The sequence below is a fragment of the Molothrus ater genome, chromosome 7 (genome assembly GCF_012460135.2).
Source record: "Molothrus ater isolate BHLD 08-10-18 breed brown headed cowbird chromosome 7, BPBGC_Mater_1.1, whole genome shotgun sequence".
Lineage (NCBI taxonomy): Eukaryota > Metazoa > Chordata > Aves > Passeriformes > Icteridae > Molothrus > Molothrus ater.
In genome coordinates, this window is record NC_050484.2 from 3,046,860 (window position 1) to 3,066,043 (window position 19,184).

The 19,184-nt window shown below is 43.3% G+C and overlaps 1 protein-coding gene across 1 annotated transcript in view; it reads left to right on the forward strand.

Moving 5' to 3' along the window:
• The first annotated feature begins 4,979 nt into the window (after positions 1-4,979).
• The window catches only part of BARD1 (BRCA1 associated RING domain 1), a 43,406-nt gene continuing 29,201 nt past the window's right edge, over positions 4,980-19,184 (forward strand). The window contains exons 1-4 of the mRNA XM_036386819.2: positions 4,980-5,134; positions 5,237-5,293; positions 9,132-9,277; positions 16,226-17,223. Coding sequence (XP_036242712.2) covers positions 4,980-5,134; positions 5,237-5,293; positions 9,132-9,277; positions 16,226-17,223 — 1,356 coding nt within the window. The remainder of the gene's footprint in view (positions 5,135-5,236; positions 5,294-9,131; positions 9,278-16,225; positions 17,224-19,184) is intronic.

The window sequence follows — 19,184 nt, forward strand, 5'->3', positions numbered from 1 at the left end:
AAATGAGCACTGCAGCCCAGGATGCTTCTGCGACCACAGTGAGCTCACAGGGCTTTGGCCCCAGAGGGGTGGCCTGAGGAGCAAAGTAAGCCTGTTAAAGCCTGTGATTCAGATATTTGGGAAGAGAGGGAATTCAAAGATGAGGCTGCAGCTCCTCCAGTTTTTTCAGCAGTCTTCTGATGAAGAGGTTCCATCCTATTGCTTGCTGTGGGTGTGCAGCACGTCGAGCTGAGCACCCTTTCCTGGCAGGGTGCAGAGGTTTCAGGATGTGCTCTGTAATCAGGTGGATGAGAGCAGAGGGATCCCCTCTTCAGGGAGCTTTGGCTCTTTTAACCCCTAGGAAAACGACAGATTTACAAAACTCAATGGAACTGCTTCCCTCTGCTCCTTCCCGTTACACGATGCATCACATAATAATTGTATATTTGTTGAGAAACAGCTGGGGAGCTCCATAAATAAATAAAATATCAGGTAGCAGTGTATTTCCATAAAAAGGTCTTTACCAGATGGGCAATGCTTTGAAATGAAGCACGAGGTAGGTGAGGATTTTTTCCCTCCCTTGTCAGCCAGGGAGCTGAGCCATCCTTCAGCATGGCTTTGGCTCTGGAGCTCAGCATCGTTTGGAAATCCCATTTCCATTCCAGCACGGTGAGGATGAGCACTGCCTCAGCAGGGTGATGAGGATGCCTCAGCGGGGTGCAGAGCTGCTGATTCATGCATGCACCAAACGCTGCTGCCTCACTATATCACACCACTGCTGAAACCCCTTCACTGGCTTTCTGTCATGCAACAAATTTATTTGAAAGTGTGTGGGCCCTTTACTGCCTGGAATGGCTTGACTTGTACTTTAAATACTGCATAAACCAAATTTAGAGATATATTTCTTGCTTCCCTCTGTTCCCCCCATCACATTTTTTTGCTTCTGACTGTCCAATTGGTTGCAGTAATTCACTGCTGAAGAAGACATTTCTTAGATTTCCAAGAGCGCCAGCTCCTTAACCTTTATAAAATTAAGGAGAATGAATCATTCGTGACTTTTACATCTTTCTGGAACGCAAGTATTTGTTAGCTGCAGGCTGCCCAGGGCAGTGCTTTGCCTCAGTTTAACTTAGTTGTAAATGTTTGTAAATTCCCACATAATGTCTCAGCACAATGGAAACTATTGCATCTGTGGATTTATTGAGAGAGGCACTAAACATATTTCAGCTGGAGGAAAGGAAGAGGAGGCACTTATCTGCTTTACTGTGCTATACAGTATATATCGGCATCTCATATTTTGTGAACATAAATGCCAGGTTGACTCAAGAGATCTGTGGATCAAGTGTTGTTTGTAACCTGCTCCAAATGCTTCAAACTGCCTTGAAGTTTCATCTCAGCTGTGAGGCCTTTTGCCATCTTTCAGGATCCCTGGTGCACAGGGAGATGCTGGGAGCTGAGATTTTGGAGCACAGGATGAACCAAGTAACAGGAAGTAGGTTAAGGTTAAGGTTTAGGTTGCACTTGGCAATTCTTCATTCTTAAGGGAAAAATGACAGGTTTAGCTTATTTTCTTAAGCCTTATTCTTATTTTCTTAAGCCTTTTTCTTCTTATTATTTTCTTGAGCCTTATTCTTATTTTCTTACCTTATTTTCTTAAGGGACTTAAGTCCCCTGGCTTGCAGGGCTTGGGGACAAACTCCTCTTTGAGCAGCACACCCAGGGCACCTCTGCCTGCCCCTTTCCCTCTGCCAAGACAGGAAAGGAGGATGCTGTGCCCTGCAGCAGCTCACTGCACCCAGATGACAGCAGGAAACGTTCTCCAAAGTGCTGAGAGATTTCACAATTCCACATCCTGTGTGGAGCCTACTTCCCTGCACCTCTGGCTCATCTTAGTAAAAAAGATAAATATTTAGCCTTCTCTAAAGAAAGAAAAAAAATAGGAAATTCACAATTTCAAGCTACAAAAGCAGAGGAGCGTGACTCTTGAAAACTGTAGAACCTCCCTCTTGGAAGACATTAATAACTTATTAAGAAATACTTTCAGCCCTGATTTAACACCCATTTAAGTAGAACTCCTTCTGTCTAGATAGGGTAAGGCTGGGACACCCCTCTGACGGCTGTTTTCTATGATTGTCACAAACCAAATTTTGCAGCCATGTCCTTTTATGATGAAGTTCCCTCAAAGAATAACTTGCTCACTTTAATCACGTTTTCTCCGAGATTTATGGCTTGATGCTTATTCACTGGCGGAGCTTCTCCACGTGAAATGTCAGTAAGCCCGTTATAAATTGCTCCTGGCATTCCTGCTCTATCTTTTACTTGGCCAGGAGTATTTCTACCTGAAAGTGATAAATTCCTGCTATAACTACTTCATGTGCTCCAGTAATTACGCTGTAGAGGGATGGTGGGGGCTGCGTCTCTGTGCAGGTACCACCTAAAAAACATCAAGCTGCAAAAGTGGGAGATTGGGCTGTGGCTGGGGTGCTGCAAGACCCACAGACGGAGGGAAAAACCACCCTGGAAATCTGAAATAACTGACTGGTGAGGTATCTCTGCCTGATATTTATATTTATGCTGTGTTAGACATGTGAAAAACGCCAATCACTTGTTTTTAAAATTTTAAAAGTTTAATAGTAATAAAATGGTTATAAAAATAGTAATATAATTAGAGTAATAATAAGTTGGACAATTTGAATTAGGACAATATGAGACAATAGAAACAAAGATTTACAGTTAAGAGACAGTCCGGGTACCTTTTTCTGGGCAGCATAAGCCCGAAAAAGGACCCACGTTAACAGAGGATTAACCCTTAAAAGCAATAGCCTGTTGCATATTCATACACCTTGTACATGATGCATAAATTCCATTCAAACACAGGACTCTGTCTGTGCAGTGTCAACTTCTTCCTCTTAATTCTGATGGTGTCTTCATACATGAGCGAGGCAGGAAGAAGTTTGTTTCTCCTGATAATGGGGCAATAAATTGTTTTTCTCTGAAAGATTCAGGTGTCCTATGGCTGCTATCTCACTGCAAGTCCTTTCTTTAAAAAAAGTATCCTACGTAGCATAGTTTCTATTTTAACATTTTGTTATAACCTAAAACTATATTTAACACAATACTTAAGAGAATTAATACAGCATAATTTTGTAACACAACACATATAATATCCATTTTAATGTTTGCAAAAAGTCAATCATAAAATACACATTTTTCACAGACATATTTGTTATAGATACAGAGACACTGGGAAGACGTACATAGGAGCATCAGGTTTGGGTAGGAGCTCAATTTGGATGCTGTTGTGGTATCTAGATGGGCTGAGACCAACAGCATGAGGTTCAAGAAGGACAAGTGTGTCCTGCACTTTGGCCAGGATAACCCCCTGCAGCTCCAGGCTGGGGCAGAGGGGCTGGAAAGCTGGGAAAGTGCCAGAGTCAGTGATGAACATGAGCCCAGGTAGGCAAGAAGGCCAATGGCACCCGGGCTGTATCAGGAATAGTGCAGCCACGGGAGCAGGGAGATGATTCTTCCCCAGTGCTGGGCACTGGTGAGGCCACACCTCGGGTGTTGTGTCCAGCTCTGGGCACTTCAGGACACCACGGACGTCGAGGGGCTGGAGCAGGTCAGAAGGGCAGCGGAGCTGGGGAAGGGACTGGAGCAGCGGGAGCAGCTGAGGGAGCTGGGAAGGGGCTCAGTCTGAGGCAAAGGAGGCTCAGGGGGGCCCTTGTGGCTCTGCACAGCTCCCGACAGGAGGGGACAGCCGGGGAGTCAGGCTGTGCCCCCAGGTGTGAAAAAGGCGTATTTTATGATTGGCTTTTCGCAAATATTCAAATGAATATTATATGTGTTGTGTTAGAAAGTAATGCTGTATTAATTATCTTAGTAGCGTGTTAAATATAGTTTTAGGTTATAACAAAATGTTGAAATAGAAACTATGCTATGTAGGATACATTTTTTTGAAAGAAAGGACTCGCACTGAGATAGCAGCCACAGGACACCTAATCTTTCAGAGAAAGAGAATTTATTGCTGCATTATCAGAAGGAACAAACTTCTTCTCGCCTCGCTCAGCCATGAAGACTCTGTTGGGCTTAAGAGGCAGAAGTTGACACTGCCCAGACAGAATCCTGTGTTTGAATGGAATTTATGCATCATGTACAAGGTGTATGAATATGCAACAGGTTATTGTTTTTAAGGGTTAATCCTCTGTTAACGTGGGTCCTTTTTCGGGCTTATGCTGCCCAGAAAAAGGTACCCGGACATCTGCAACTCTTTGTTTCTATTGTCTCCTATTGTCCTAATTCAAATTGTTCAAATTATTATTACTCTAATTGTATTACTATTTTTCTAACCACTTTATTACTATTAAACTTTTAAAATTTTAAAAACAAGTGATTGGCATTTTTCACACAGGGAACGGGGATGGGACATGAGGAAATGGCTTCGAGCTGCTTGAACTTGTATCGTCATTTGCCACTAAAGTTCGGAAGTTCAGACACTCTGGGTTCTGCAATAGACTTGGAGACTCGTGCGGAGGCATTTCTGCCATTACCCTAAAGTTCAGAACTTTAAACTGTAACAAGCTCCCGCAGTTTGATGATCGTAGAGACAAAAAGACTGTCATGACTGTCGAGCTATTCTTTCAGACCTAGTCGTTCCTGAAGACATTAACAGCCTATTTTCTCTAATTACTGCAGACTCCCACCCATGGGGTCGCAGGTGAAAACATTAACACCCAATTTTCCTGCCACACCCTGACTGACCCCGTGCTCCTGGCTCTCCGCCCCGAGTTTCGCCCTGCCCGCCATTTCCCCGGCGCTCCCCTCACGGGCGGCCCCGCCCCGCTCCCGGCGCGCGGGAAACGCTGAGGGCGGGCAGCGCGCGCGCGGCCCCCGCGCCTGCGCAGAAGGGGCGGGCGGGGGATTCGGAGCGGCGGCGGGAAACGCTGAGGGAAGGAAGGGCTCAGGTCGGAGCTGATGAGGGAACCGCTGTGAGGGAAGCGATGAGGGAGGCGCTGCGCGGACGCTCGGGCAACCAGCCGGCCCCAGGCAGCCCCCTCCGCCCTGCTGCCCCCTCCATGGCGCCGCCCGGGCACACCTGGTCCCACACCCGCGCCGCGCTGGGGCGGCTGGAGAAGTTACTGAGCTGCTCCCGCTGGTAATGGATGCCCTTCTTCCCCCTTCCCCCCCACCCTGTCTTCCTCCACGGCCCCTGCCGTGTGTGTTAAAAGTGCCGCGTTTCTCCTTGCTTTGCCCACAGCGCCGGTGTCCTGCGGGAGCCCGTGTCCCTGGGGCAGTGCGAACACGTCTTCTGCCTGTAAGTACCGGGGCCCGCCGCCGTGCTGTGGAGAAAGGACGGGGAGCGGGCGCCGCTGGGGCCTGCTGCTGCTCCCGGGGAGCTGAGGGGAGAGGAGAGCGGCAGCTGCTGTTCCCCTGCGGGTCCCATGCCGGAGTGCTGCTTTAGGCTTCAGGATGCTGGCCAGGTGTGAAGGGAGTTTTCAGTGTGGTGGAGGGAATTGTCCGCTTGTAGTGAGGTAAAAATCCAAAACAACCTGCAGATCGCATCACCCTCAACTCCTATCTCTTTCTCCTCACATTAAGAAAAAGAGCAGCTTGGGAAGGTGTTTCCTGTTTCCGAGGGGTTTTCCTCTGCCCCTGAGGGCTGGGTGGTGCTTGTTGTTGGTTTGGCCTTCTACCAAGACTTTGCTCCTTCAGTTCTGCCGCTGTTCTCACACGCATCCAAACGCGGTGGCATAGGCAGGCTTACCTCTGCTTAGAGTTGGTCAAATAATCTGAGTGCTTCAAAAAACTGAACTTAACTTAAAGTTAACTTTTAACTTAAACTGACTTTAATTAGAAGCGTTCTGCCAGCAAAGCGCTTCTGAGGTGGTGGTGGTTGCGTCGCCCGTCGTGGGACAACTCACTGCATTGTCAATACAGGCAGAGGCTGAAATGTTTGTGTCCCAGAGCCGCCTTTGGGTGAGGTGGGGGAACCTTTTGGCCATCTTTGGGTGAGGTTGGAGAACCTTTTTGTGTGTCACTGCTCTTCATGGCATGCACATGCAAGCACCGGGAGTTAAAAGGTCTGCTGTGTATCTTAATGAGTCTCTCTGCACAGCGCAGGTGTAAGCAGTCTGATAAAACCCTACCTTTGTTAGGGTGAAGAAGAAAGATACTGTCTAACCTCTACTTGTAAACCTGCTGATACTCAGCTTTATATCCTGTTATAGTCAGTATGTCAGTAAAAGCTGAAGAAACCCTCCCTCCCTCATGGATGTGTGTCCACTCTCTATCTTCAGCTCCACTTTTGTAATAGGAGTTTTCAGTGTTGAAGGCCTGAAAGGTAGAATACATGTAAAATATTTACTGGCTTTTTAAGGAGTAACTGATTATGGGACAGGTGCCCTCAGCATCTCTTCCCCCAGTATGCATGTACTAAAAGGCACACAGGTGATTTATTTCTCTCCACACACGTGTTCTTTCCCAGCTGATAGTGGCCACTAATTGCTGTAGAAGGTTCTTGAAGAGGGAGGGACCTTTTACAAGGGCGCATAGGGACAGGATTAAGGGAATGGCTGCACTCTGAAAGAGAGCAGGTTTAGTTTGGATATTGGGAAGAAATTCTTCCCTTTGAGGGCAGAGAGGCACAGGGTGCCCAGAGAAGCTCTGGCTGCCCCCGGATCCCTGGGAAGTGTCCAGGGCCAGGCTGGACAGGGCTTGGAGCAGCCTGGGATAGTGGAAAGTCCCTGCCCATGGCAGGAGGTGGAATGAGATGGGCTTTAAGGTCCCTCCCAGCTGGAACCATTCTATGATTCTGCTGTTTGAAGGAATTATTTAAATTATTTATTTCATTGATATGATCTGCCTGCAGATCATTTTATAAAATAACCCCCAGAAACTTGTAAAAAATTTTTATAAACATGAACATGTGGTTCAATAAATGTAATTGTTCAGCTGTTGGGCATCTAAGGCCTTGTGGTTTTATTTTGGATAACCCATGTGTATTCTAGGTGATAGATTTAAATCACCCACTGTTCATTAAAGTTTTGTGGGGTTTTTCAAGAAGAATTTTCCAAACATCAGGAGAACAATGCAGTTTGTATTGATGAGGCTGGAAAAATCAGCTAACAGGAGTTTTAAGCATTCATTAGCAGCTATTTCTTGCGCCAGAAAAATGAGTTTATTTGCTATTACCTGAGTTATTGTTGTGCTTGATCTTTTTGCTCTTGTATGCCTGACCTTTTAGCAGCAGTTCCATCTGTCCTTTGATGACTGAGTCTTGGGCAGTGGCTGTTTTTTAAAATAAACCTAAGGAAATTCAGATTAATTTCTTTAGAAGCAAACTAGGTATTTTCAATAATAGTTACAGCTACTATGAACTATTCTCAAAACTAAATTACATAAAACCACAACATGTGTATTTGCCACACCTTTATAATCCCTCCAGTATGTCCAGGTTGCTGCTATTTCAGTTACAACTCAGCTGTTTGCCTGCATATTGTCCATTGATGTTTAACTATTGAAAGACAAATTTCCATTTGTAACCCTGGAGTAAAAATGAGTTAAATCCTGTTGTAGCTGCAGCTTTTAAAGAAGCACTCTCAAGTCTGCCTTTAGTTTTGTGACATTTACGCGATGTTAGGTTTACGTTCTGTTAAATGGAGGTTCTGTTACATTGAAGTTCTGCCGGGTTTAGGTTCTGTTAAGATTAATTTCTGTCAAGTTTGGGTGTTGAGAGCTGATTCTGGCTCACTGCTGAGGACAGGCTTTTTTTTGTTTATTAACACACCTGGGGAGGATTGGGACGAGTGGTTGGAGCTGGCTCCTGGAATCTGGAGTGGAAGATCTGAAAGGAACGTGCTGCAGTACTCAGGTCACACCTAAAACACCCGGTTCTCCCTCACCATGGGTTTGTCACGGACAGGGGAGTTTATCAAGAGCAGTTTCTGCAGTTTTGGTGGGGTAGCTGTGCTAGGTTCCCTGCAGTCATTACCAGCTGACTACAAAACCCCAACCAAACAGGTGATTAAGAGATGTTGTGGTATGAAGGTCATTCTGCATTTCCTTTGCAGTGCCATTTACAGGGGTGGGAAGCCTGAGGCCAGCTTCCCTAGAGAAGGACACCTGTTTGGCCCTTCCCTTTGCTCCCAAGGCATTTGTCAGATATCACCTAGGATATGTTGGAGCCAAGAGCTGTGCTTCAGTCTGCCAAACACAGCAGTGCCTCAGCCACAAGGGCCTCTCCCTGTTTAAAGCACAAAACACGCCTAACAGCAATTTTTCCATGAGCAATGGTCAGGTAACTTACACCATTCAAATTGATTCAGTTTTGGTTGTGTGGAACTGTAACCTCTATTTAATAGGATAGATGGGGGGTGAGATGTAAGTGGCCCTTGAATGTTGCAGTTCAGATGACAAATCATAAGGTCTTCTCACTGGCCTAATCAAAGAATAAAAGATTTTAGGCTGATTTGGGGAGAGTAGTATTAGTGAGTAAATCTGTGTCCCCACCTATCCCACCGTGATCATCTGATATAAATGCTGTGAAAGAGAGCAGTGATAAGATACTCTGAGCACCTGGAGATCCTCGTGGGACTTCATACAGAGAAATGTTCACACAGGTGAAAGTTCTTCACAGCAAGCAAGTCCCTCACCTCCCATCGATGCTATTTACATTAAGTTCTGCCTTGAACTTAACGTATAGAAAGAGAAACATGTTTGGGTTTGGAGAAATTGCTTCACCAAGAAGAATTTGCTTCACCAAGCAAATTTTAACTAGGAGAAAGTGGAAATTTTAGTTTACTATGGGTTGGCTATTTGGCACTTGTTTAAAAATGGAAGGCTGCAGAATAGCAGGTGTAAAAGAATTTGTAGTTTTAACAGTGAAGCCTAAATGTTACCTGGAGTCAAACAGCAGTGGAGCATTTGAAAATTTGGGTCAGCTTGTGAGGCACTGTGTTTTTCATGATTGTCCTGACAAGGCTTGGGAAGTGGGTTGCCTAATTTTCTGTTTAGCTTGTCACTTGCCATGATAAATCTGTGCTGTGTTTGTGACTACAGTGCCAAATAAGAGGTTGTGGCTGGGCTGTGAAACGGTTGATGGTGCTGCAGTGGATAACTTCCTCTGGATGATGGGTGTTCCCTCTGCCTTGCAGGTCCTGTGTGGGTGACTGTGTTGGGACCGAGTGCCCCGTGTGCCACATGCCAGCCTGGGTGCAGGACGCACAGATCAACCGGCAGCTGGATAACATGATCCAGCTCTGCAGCAAGCTGCGGCAGCTCCTGAGCACCGACACCTCCGGTGAGACTCGCCCCCTGGCGGCTGCAGAGTCCAGGCCACCCCGTTTCACTTCCCAGCAAATGAGCAGTGCAGCCTTGCTTCAAATTCCAAGAGGCTGTTCCAAATCATGTTTGGAAAATGTGATTTGAAGAGAGCTGTCGGTGTGGATTGCTCGCTCTTGGAATCTGTTTTACTGAGCAATCCGCGTGAGCGGGTTAGTCCATAATTCATTGGAATCCGTTTGCCAGAATTAGACAAAAGTGGGAGAGGTTGCTGAGTCACGTGGCACAAAGCAGGGGCACAGGTTGTCATATCCTAGGGGAGCCCCAGAGTGTAAAGTTCCCCTATGAAAGAATTAATGCATGTCTTCTCCTGCCTCTGGCTTTCTGTGCACTGACTGAGTCGTGCCTGCTGTCCCAGTCATTTTCAGTTCAGGTTTTTGCACATGGGAAAAATGATCGATGTTCTTTGCCTAAAAAGGGGGAAGAAGCAAGTCTTAACTCATTTGTTTTCTGGTCCATAACAATCAGCTAATCTGCTGCAGTGAAGTTTTGTCCTTGCTGACTGCTAGGAGATTGCAGAGAACGTACTCTGGGATGAATCTCTATGAAATTTTAGGTTGTTTGTCAAAGTGGGAAAAAGTGTAGTGAAATCAACATAGGTGATTGTGTGTTTCTTCTGCAAGCTCACAGAGGAGCATTTATGTAATACCAAGTTTTAGAAAACATTAATTTAGTTGTCAGATACAGAATAGGTAATTCTTCCTTCATTGTTGCTTCCTAATATGTTTGTCTAAGTTAAAGATTCCTTTTCTACGTGCAATCCCATCAGCACCTTCACTCATTTATGGAATATCTCTTTATTGACACCAAAATGGATTTTAAGTGATGAGGCTGGAAGCCTGTGTCCAGGTGTAAAGAATACATTTTATATAGGTATAAAATCCTATGGTGATTAAATCTTCTGGAGCATAGAAAACAGATGATGGCTTAAATAGGATTTCAGGGAAACATTTTAAGTGATGAAGGCTTTTAAAAGCACACTTGGAAGAGAATCATTCTGTGAGGAACTGTTTGTGATGCTATAAATAAAGCATTTAAAATACAACATGGTAGCATTATTGATACTGTTTAGATGTTTTAGAGAGCTCTTAGAGATGGATTAACTCTTAAAAATTGGTCTGTTTAACTGTACTAAAAATTGAATAGTACATTTAATCCCATAGATCTTCTAAAATGAAGTGTGTGTGGTGTGGCTAGGCCACAGAACAAAATGAGGTTCTTTTTATCATCATCCCTTGTTCTGACTTAAAAACAGACACAAAATAGAAGTTTACAAGAGTGTCTTATATGAGCTGACATGGGAGATGCCCTTCTGTCACTTGTGATCTTTGCAGTGTGCTAAGGATCAGCACAGTGGCCTTTTGGATGTGTGATACTGAGCTTAGGAGCAAATCCTCCCCAGCTGGTAATAGTTCACTGTCAGGAATGGCTTCAATTCCTAAGTAAATCAGCACACCTCTAAGAACAACCAATTACATACTGGAGAAAAAAAAATATATATGGTTGAAAATCAGAGGATATTGTAGCTTTAGAGATTTTTGAGAGCAAATTCTTCAGGATGTTTTGTCCCTCTTCTCCAGCAAGTCCCTCGCCTCCCATTGATGCTGTTTACATTAAGTTCTGCCTTGAACTTAATGTATGGAAAGAGAAACATGTTTGGGTTTGGAGAATCATAGGTTCTCTTCTCTTGTTAAGGACTTGCTTTCATGTCCTTACAGCACTGTACTTCTGTCAACAATATTTCTTCTCTTTTGTGTTAGAAGGTCAGAAATTGTACTTCATGTTCCAGTAAAGGAAGTAGACCGAAAAATCAATCTTGCAGTGCAGGAAAGAGAGAAGCAGTTGAAAAGAAGAATATTTCCATACATTTGTTTTATGTCCCTTTTGCATATTTGCTTGTTTTGAGACAGTTGTGGCTTCTCTTGAATCTTGTTGGAGATCCTTGTTGACACTGAAATTTCTAAGTGCATCCTACTAGTAATTTTTTTTGTCTCTGACAGAGCTAGTGCATGCAGTAAGTTGTGTGTTTTTCTTTTAAAAAATGCCATGGAACTGCTGTGACTGAAAAAGATAGGGTTAAGCTCACACTGAATATTTCAAATACAAAAATCTCTGTACCCTGAGGTTCCACAGTAGACGTGAGAGGGATCTTACTTTGTATTCCATTGGGACAAAAATAGCTTCTGCCAAGCAGCATGTGCTTTGTAAGGAGCAGCAGCAAATAATTCAGGAAGGACTGCACAAAACAGCTAATACTTCCCTTTTAAATTAGAGGGAAACACAGCCAATGACACTCCTGGGGTGACTGAAGATGAATTGACAAACAAACCTGAAACTGGCTGCAAAATGCAAATTATAAGTGGAAAATTCAAGCTATAGGTAGGAAATGCTGAGCCTCCAAATTAATTCACTTGTTGGAGGTTTTCTATGCTTAGTCCATGGAGAGGTGCCTGACGTTCTGGCTGCCCTGTGCTGTACCTTCCCAAGGGTAAAGGGAAGCTGCCTGGCAGGCCCCACAGGGAGGATGTCTGCACTCTAACCCTTTAGCTCTGGTGGTGCAGAGTCCAGGGCATCTTGGGAACAGTTGACATTGCTGGGATGATGGGCTTCGTGGGTGGGTAATTCCTGAGCACCTGTGGAACCATGGGCATAGTGCACATAAAGCACTTGATTTGTTGATTTACAGTAATGATTTTGAAAGAGAAATTCTAAAGAATTTTCTGTGTAATGTTCTTTAAAAAGAAGGGATTGTTTTAAATTTTCTGAACCATCACCAAGCATTTATAGTTGATTTTACCTTGTTCTTTGTAGCAATCAGCTTCACTCTTATACATCAAACAGAAAGCCTTCCCCCCTCTTTTCCTGCAGAGCTACACCTTGCAGGAGTTGGTGCAAGCTTCCCAAGCTGGTGCTGGTGGACAGTCAGTGAGATCAAGCAGCCTTTATAGTATCATGAGTCTGTTTCACATTTACTGGGTGTGGAACTCCTGTTGTAACAGATTACATTGCATTTCATGGCTGCTGTGACATTTTTCATGACATCTAAAGATTAAGTTTTGAATCACTGGAATTTCTCCCTTTCCCCTTTGGTGTTGAATACTTAACTTGTAAAATAATCACTCTTCAGTGAAGGCACTAATGTTGCACAGATGGTACCAAAGCTCTTCCCTTTGATTTTTAATAAGGGACTAGTTTGTCAAAGAGATTTCTCAACTTCTCTTCTGAAACCCGTAATAGAGAATAATTTGAAAGGCACACAATGTGCATCATTATATTCCTTTGATGCAGATTAATGATAGCTAAACTACATTTTTCTAATTGCTCTTTTTTCCCCCCTGCACCAGCCTGCTATTGCACTGCAGCAGAACTTGGAGCTCTAGTTGCAAGGCACTGACCATCTCCTGGTATTTTTGTGTACTCTCAACCCTTTTAACACTTAAGAAATACAACTCTATTAAATGTCAGCATCGAGAATCTTGTGCTTATTATGTGCAAATAACTCTAAATTAGAAATAATTCTGTTGCCACATTGTGTATCTGAATGTTACATTTAATAGGTAATGGAGACTAAATTTACTGCATTTATTATAGGCTGATTCTAATACTGGTATTGTGGATGCTCTTTATGCTATTGCAGATGCTTAAAATCTAGAATTAGTAAGGAATGCTCTACTGATTGACCTTGTCTAAATGCCTCTCTGAAAATTTTTTTAGGACACTTATGTATTAAAAAGACAATTAAATCAAAATCATAATAGTAATTTTTTTCAGTACTGTTGAGATCCAAGCTCTGGCTTCAAACTCTGAGACAGCAGAGAATTCATTGGGATTGATTTTATTGTGAGCAATTTTCTCTGAAGGTACTTTAACTGACTGAACTTAGCTACCAGATAATACCCTCTTTATATAAATTAACATTTACTTATTAAATCATAACTTCCTTTCAGCTTCTTGGCTCTGCATCTCCCCTCTTTATTTCTCTCTCTCACAGCTCTGGGTCCATCAGAAGATTCTATTTTCAGGGAAGTAGATTGGCCATTTGTCCAAGTTGCTTGGGCTCCCTACCCTGTACACTTTGGAAATGGAGGAAGGGGTAGCAGAAAATGCAGTTTCCTGCCCTGGGTGTGCAAGGCTGGCCTCTGGATGCAGTGGATCTCCTTGTCAGGATATGGGCATCTTTTAATCATGTCCCCTGAGTGCCTCCCTGGTCTAGAACATGCAGCATACTCCATTACACCTCAGGTCATTGCAGGTGAGGAAGAGCACTCCTTGGGAAGTATTTATTTAGCATATTATTACATTTCCAGCAGGTTTTTAATAACCTGCCTAGTAAATCCCTGCTGAGCACCCAGCAATGAGCAGATCAGTTCAGGAAGCCTCGTGGTGGATTTTCCACAGGCTTTCCTGCTACCAGAAGTGGTACAGCCAGTGTAAATGCTTCATTGTGTTCTGCTGCTTTAGATCATACTTCTGAAGGACAGTGCCTTTGATTGAATTTGTCACTTGGACTTTAAAGTCTTGCTGTGCTATACACATCAAAAAGAATTCTGGCCATCATAAAATTGTTGCACAAATTACTTCTGCAAGCTGATTTTATTATTTCTCTTTACTTGGGGATGACTGATACTTTGAGCAAGATAAATATTTGACAAGGAGATCTGCTAGTTTGTGTAAACACTGGCAAGATGAGAAAATAGTAACTTGTGGTTTATATTTTGCATCTGTTTGCAATCAAGCTCTTCCTTTTTTTAGATGTTATTGTAGGAATGAGATGGGATATGTTCTCAAGGCTAGCTAGTTCTGAGATTTCAGTCTCAATTTCAGTGCACCAAGCCCAGCCTCAGAGGAAAACCAAATAGCTGCAGTTCTGTACTTGATGATTATCTTTAGGTGCCTAAATGATTGATTAACTAGCCTCCAGCTGTATTCTTAATGACACTTTTGGTCTGATGCCTTACAAATTCCTCTAGCTGAATCTAACATGTAACAGATTTAATTCCAGGGGTAAGTAAGGTAATTGATATCAAGATGAAAGAAACATTGAACTTTGCAATATTGCTTTAAAAGACAACTGGGAATGTCTGTTTTAGTGTTGAATTACTAGCTGCACAGTTCTCTTTTAAGTGGAGTTTCTAAAGCACTTTTTTTGTGACTAAGGGATTGGAACCAGTGTGTTTGTTGCTGTGAGTTTATCCCAGCTTGCTCTGAAAAACTGGCTGTAGTTACTAACACCAAAAATAGAAGGTGTGGAGATAATAAATTAGCCAGAGAAACTTAATGCACTGAAGTGAAAGTGATAGATGGTTGCAGTGAGTGTCTGTCACTTCTAATAATTGAAACTTTATATGGCTTTTTTAAGAATACTTAAAGCCCTCCCCTCCCTTCTAATCCTGGTCTTAGTGCTGCTTTAAAACAAAATTCATACTGGTTTTGTGTTTGATTGTTATAAATCACCGAGACTTTTGTGAGTGGTAGTCCCTGAAGTTTGAGGCAACAGGAAGAATGAGTTGTGCATTCACTTTGGAGGACTTGTCCAAATAACCTAAAATAACTCCAGTTCAGAATGAAGGAATTGGTAAAAAAATCTGCTGTGGTTCTTTAGTGTCAAAAAAACCTGTGAAATTAAATTAGTGTCTAACTTTGAGGTGACTTTATAGTCCTTAATTTATTCTGAGGCCATTGAAGACAGTATTTATGTGCTCAGTCCTTGTTCTCAGCTGTTATTTCATGTGCTGGGAGTACAGGATATTCCTGCATCATCCTGGCCATTGATTTGTAATGTGCTGTACAGTGTGATTTATAAAATTGCTCCACTGCATGTTTTTAAAGAAGTGTTTGAGATCATCAAGATGCTTAGCTTCCTTGAAGTTATTTACTACCCAGGGGTAAAGGATCAAATGACAGGACACAATTGCTTACAGATTTTCTATATATATTCCTCTGGTTCATCTGCTATATCTGTGGAATCAGTCAAAATTTTTCAGGAATGTTTGACATTTTTATAAGGATATTGTTTTTGCTTGCTTACAGCTATTTTTCCTTTCCATCTTCAGATGAACTGTAATACCTGTTTAGAAAATTGTTTCTTTGCTCTTTTGTGTATGCACATGCCTCTTTGTTAACCCTATTTCCAAGGAAAACTCAGTGAGAAAACCAACTTCTGTCCTTCTCTGACCTGGTCAGAACTCTGCTGTGCTGTGAACCCAGACTACTGAAGGAACTTCTCTGCCAGGATGCTCACTTGCCTGATGGATAGCTGTCACTGCTCTGGGATTGCTGAGCTCCAGAGTGCCATGTGGCCTGGCCAGGGCTTTTAAAGTCACTCTATGTGCCTTCTCAGAGGGGTCACCTTGCCAGGGCTTTTAAAGTCACTCTGTGTGTCCTAAAAGGGTGACCTTGCCAGGGCTTTTATAGTCATTCTATGTGCCTTCTCAGAAGGGTCACCTTGCCAAGGTTTTTAAAGTCACTCTATGTGTCTTAGAAGGGTGACCTTGCCAGGGCTTTTATAGTCATTCTATGTGCCTTCTCAGAAGGGTCACCTTGCCAAGGTTTTTAAAGTCACTCTATGTGTCTTAGAAGGGTGACCTTGCCAGGGCTTTTATAGTCATTCTATGTGCCTTCTCAGAGGGGTCACCTTGCCAGGGCTTTTAAAGTCACCACCTGTGCCTTCTCAGAAGGGCCACCTTGCCAGGGCTTTTAAAGTCACTCTATGTGTCCTAAAAGGGTGACCTTGCCAGGGCTTTTAAAGTCACCACCTGTGCTTTCTCAGAAGAAATGAAGGTGCTCATAGATTGTATTTAGTAACACTTCATCGATTCTTGCAGTTGTTGTTTATGATTTTTTTTTTGCTTTGTGAGGTTCTGAAGAGTACTCCATAATTATTTTTCCCCTTTCCTCATGCACTTAGATTCAGCAGAGAATACATCCACACCACCTGAGTCAGAGTTGGAAAAGAAGAGCAAGAAGGAGCAGATAAAAATGTGGTTCAGCCCAAGAAGCAGGAAGATTCGATGTGTTGTGAGCAGGAATCAGGCTGACACTAAAAGCAATGACCTTGGTCAAGACACATCTTCAGTTTATGATTTCTTCCCTTCCCCTCCTCATGAAAAGCCCTCTAAGCCAACAAAAAGACCAACTCGGAGACAGATTAAGAAGATGAAGAAGAAACATCTAGCAGACATTAACAAAGTGTGGAGCTTAGAGAAACCTGAGCAGCAAAAAGCTGAGAAGGCTCCCAAGGACAAGTGTGTGACCATCTGCAGTCAGCCAGTAGTGCTGTGCACTCAGGAAGCAGAGAGTCCTGAGGACAGACCTCAGCAGGAGTCTGTCAAGGAAGCTGACTCCAGCAGTAATAATAATACAGAGGATATGGAAGTTCTGCCCCAGGTAGAATCTCCAGAGAAGAAGGGTAACAGTGAGGCTGTGTGCTCTGCACGGGACAGCAAGGAAAACAACGGTGCTGCAGAGGCATTGCTGTCAATAGCCAGTGAAGTTACACCCTTGAAACGTGCAAGGGGGCACTCCAGACTTCAGGGGACTCCTCAGTCTAAAAGAGCAAGGAGAGCTGAGAGGGGCATTCCTGGGAAGGCAGGCAGGCAGGCTGATGGCTTAGAGGAGTCTCTGCAGGGCTCCCCCATCTCCCCAGCCACTGAACTGACACCAGTCCAGATTTCTTCCTCTGCACCCAAACTCACTGCCACTGGAATGAAGACAAGAAGATCTGCAGCCCTTCAAGCCATTAACAGTCCTTCACTTTCAGAATCTCCCTCTACCCCATCCACTTCCAAGAGTTGCAGCCAAGTAGCAACACCACTCAGTCCTTCTGTGGTGAAATCCCCTGGTGTCAACTCAATTGCCAGAAGAAATTACAAGGGAGAGACTTTGCTCCATGTTGCTTCCATCAAGGTAGGACCATTCATCTTCTAGTTCAGCTTTAGGCAGAGGTTTAAAAAGACAAGGTTAATTTAAAAATATTCTGGGAACCAGTTACTTCAGAACATCCTGTTTCAGGGAGGGAAATCTCATTCTAGGTTTATTGGGAAGTTTCCAACCTGATTCTCTGATTTCATAAAGAAATGACTGTTTGAATGATCAAAGATGGTTGTACTTGGAAACTCAAAGCATTACAGTGTCAGTTATACCTGTGATAGTTAGCTCAGCCTTAAGCAGAGGTTTAAAAAGACAAGATTGTTTTAAAAATATTCTGGAAACCAGTAACTTCAGACATTCTATTTCAGGGAGGGAAATCTCATTTTGTGATCTTTTTCTTCTGCGTTTATTGGGAAGTTTCCAACCTGATTCTCTGATTTCATGAAGAAATGACTGTTTGAATGATCAAAGATGGTTGTACTTGGAAACTCAAAGCATTACAGTGTCAGTTATGCCTGTGAGTTGTAGGAAGTGATAAGCATTTAAATGTTTTGGCCTTGCGTGGCAGGCAGCTGTCTCTGATTTGTCCCAAGGAGTTCAGGAAGTATTTCAGATCTCACTGAGTGACCTTGATCAGTTCAGTCTGAGCTGGTAGCTCAGCCAGGACAAGATCTGAGTTATGTACATGAAGATAACCAATGTTTCACAGAGTTAACATTATATAAGTGTTGAGATCCACCACCTGATGCAAGTGTGATTCCCTGTACTCTGAAGGGAAGGGACAGAGTTGGAGTGTTCTCAGTTTTATGTAAGCTCAATACTGTTCTTGGAATGACAGCTCTCACTCCTTCTGCTGCTCATATCTGAAGCAGTTCCTGGTGTGGTAGAACTTCATGGCTTTGCTCTCTGCAGGGGCTGTCCTTGCCCATTACTTTGTACAAGCTGGGTAAAACGTGTCCCACTCATCAGATGCTCTCATGGCAGCTCCCTCCCTTCTGAGAGGTCATTTCAAAGAGTTTGTGCTCTGGCAATTTAAATGTGCTTTGTGCTAAATCATATAATACAAGTGCTGTGTGATTAATAAACTGCATATACTGGAAGAATTGATTCCTCTATAAGCACCTGACATTTATACAGCACTTCTGTCTGGTGAGACGGGGGCTGTTCTTGATGAATAACTCTGTCCTCTTCCAAAGGTGTTCTAATAAGCCACTCCTGCTGCATGAGACCTTTTTAAATGGAAGTGTCAGCTGAGCTGAGTTCAAACCTCATATTTGATGTCATTAATATGGAATTAGGGGGGGGAAAAATGAAATGCTGTCCTCACAGGACTCAAGAGCTTTGAAGGAGAGATCTCTTGTTACCTCTTGTCAAAGTCCTGCATATTCCTCTTTATTAAAACACTGTTTACAAATTAGCCTTCCCTGATTTTCTGAGAATTTGTAATGAATGCAGTCATGACTGACTGCTTCTGAAAAAAATGGATGTGCCCTGACAAGTTTTCACAGAGGTATGGTTTCCAGCAATATGCCTGATGCTTCTTTAGAAAACACAGGTATTTCATCTAAGGAAACAGCATCCTTGCAGCTTGTTGAGGCTTGGAGTCCTGGCATATTTGTGACATGCCAGTAAGGTTTCATTGTAAAGCATTCTGATGCTAAATGAAAAATTAAGCAGTTCGTGCTGTAGACAAAAAGGATGATAAACATGTTTTGATTATTGAAGTTCAGTGGTGTTGCTGGCACTCCTTACTGGCACTGGTACAGCCACAAAAAAGCTGACTTCCAGCTGGAGTGTGGGCAGTGGGATGGGCTTCTTCAGTCCTGTGTGTGAGTTCCTGTCACTGTTGTCTTTTGATGTTTGTAATTATTGAGCTAAAGTGGGAAATGGCTTCTGTTCCTCATTAGTTCTGCTGTGGTTTTTATCCAGAGCTCCATACTCATTGAGGTGCTCATTAGCAAAGGCTTGTGTAGCTAGGTAGGGCTGCAGGGTGATCC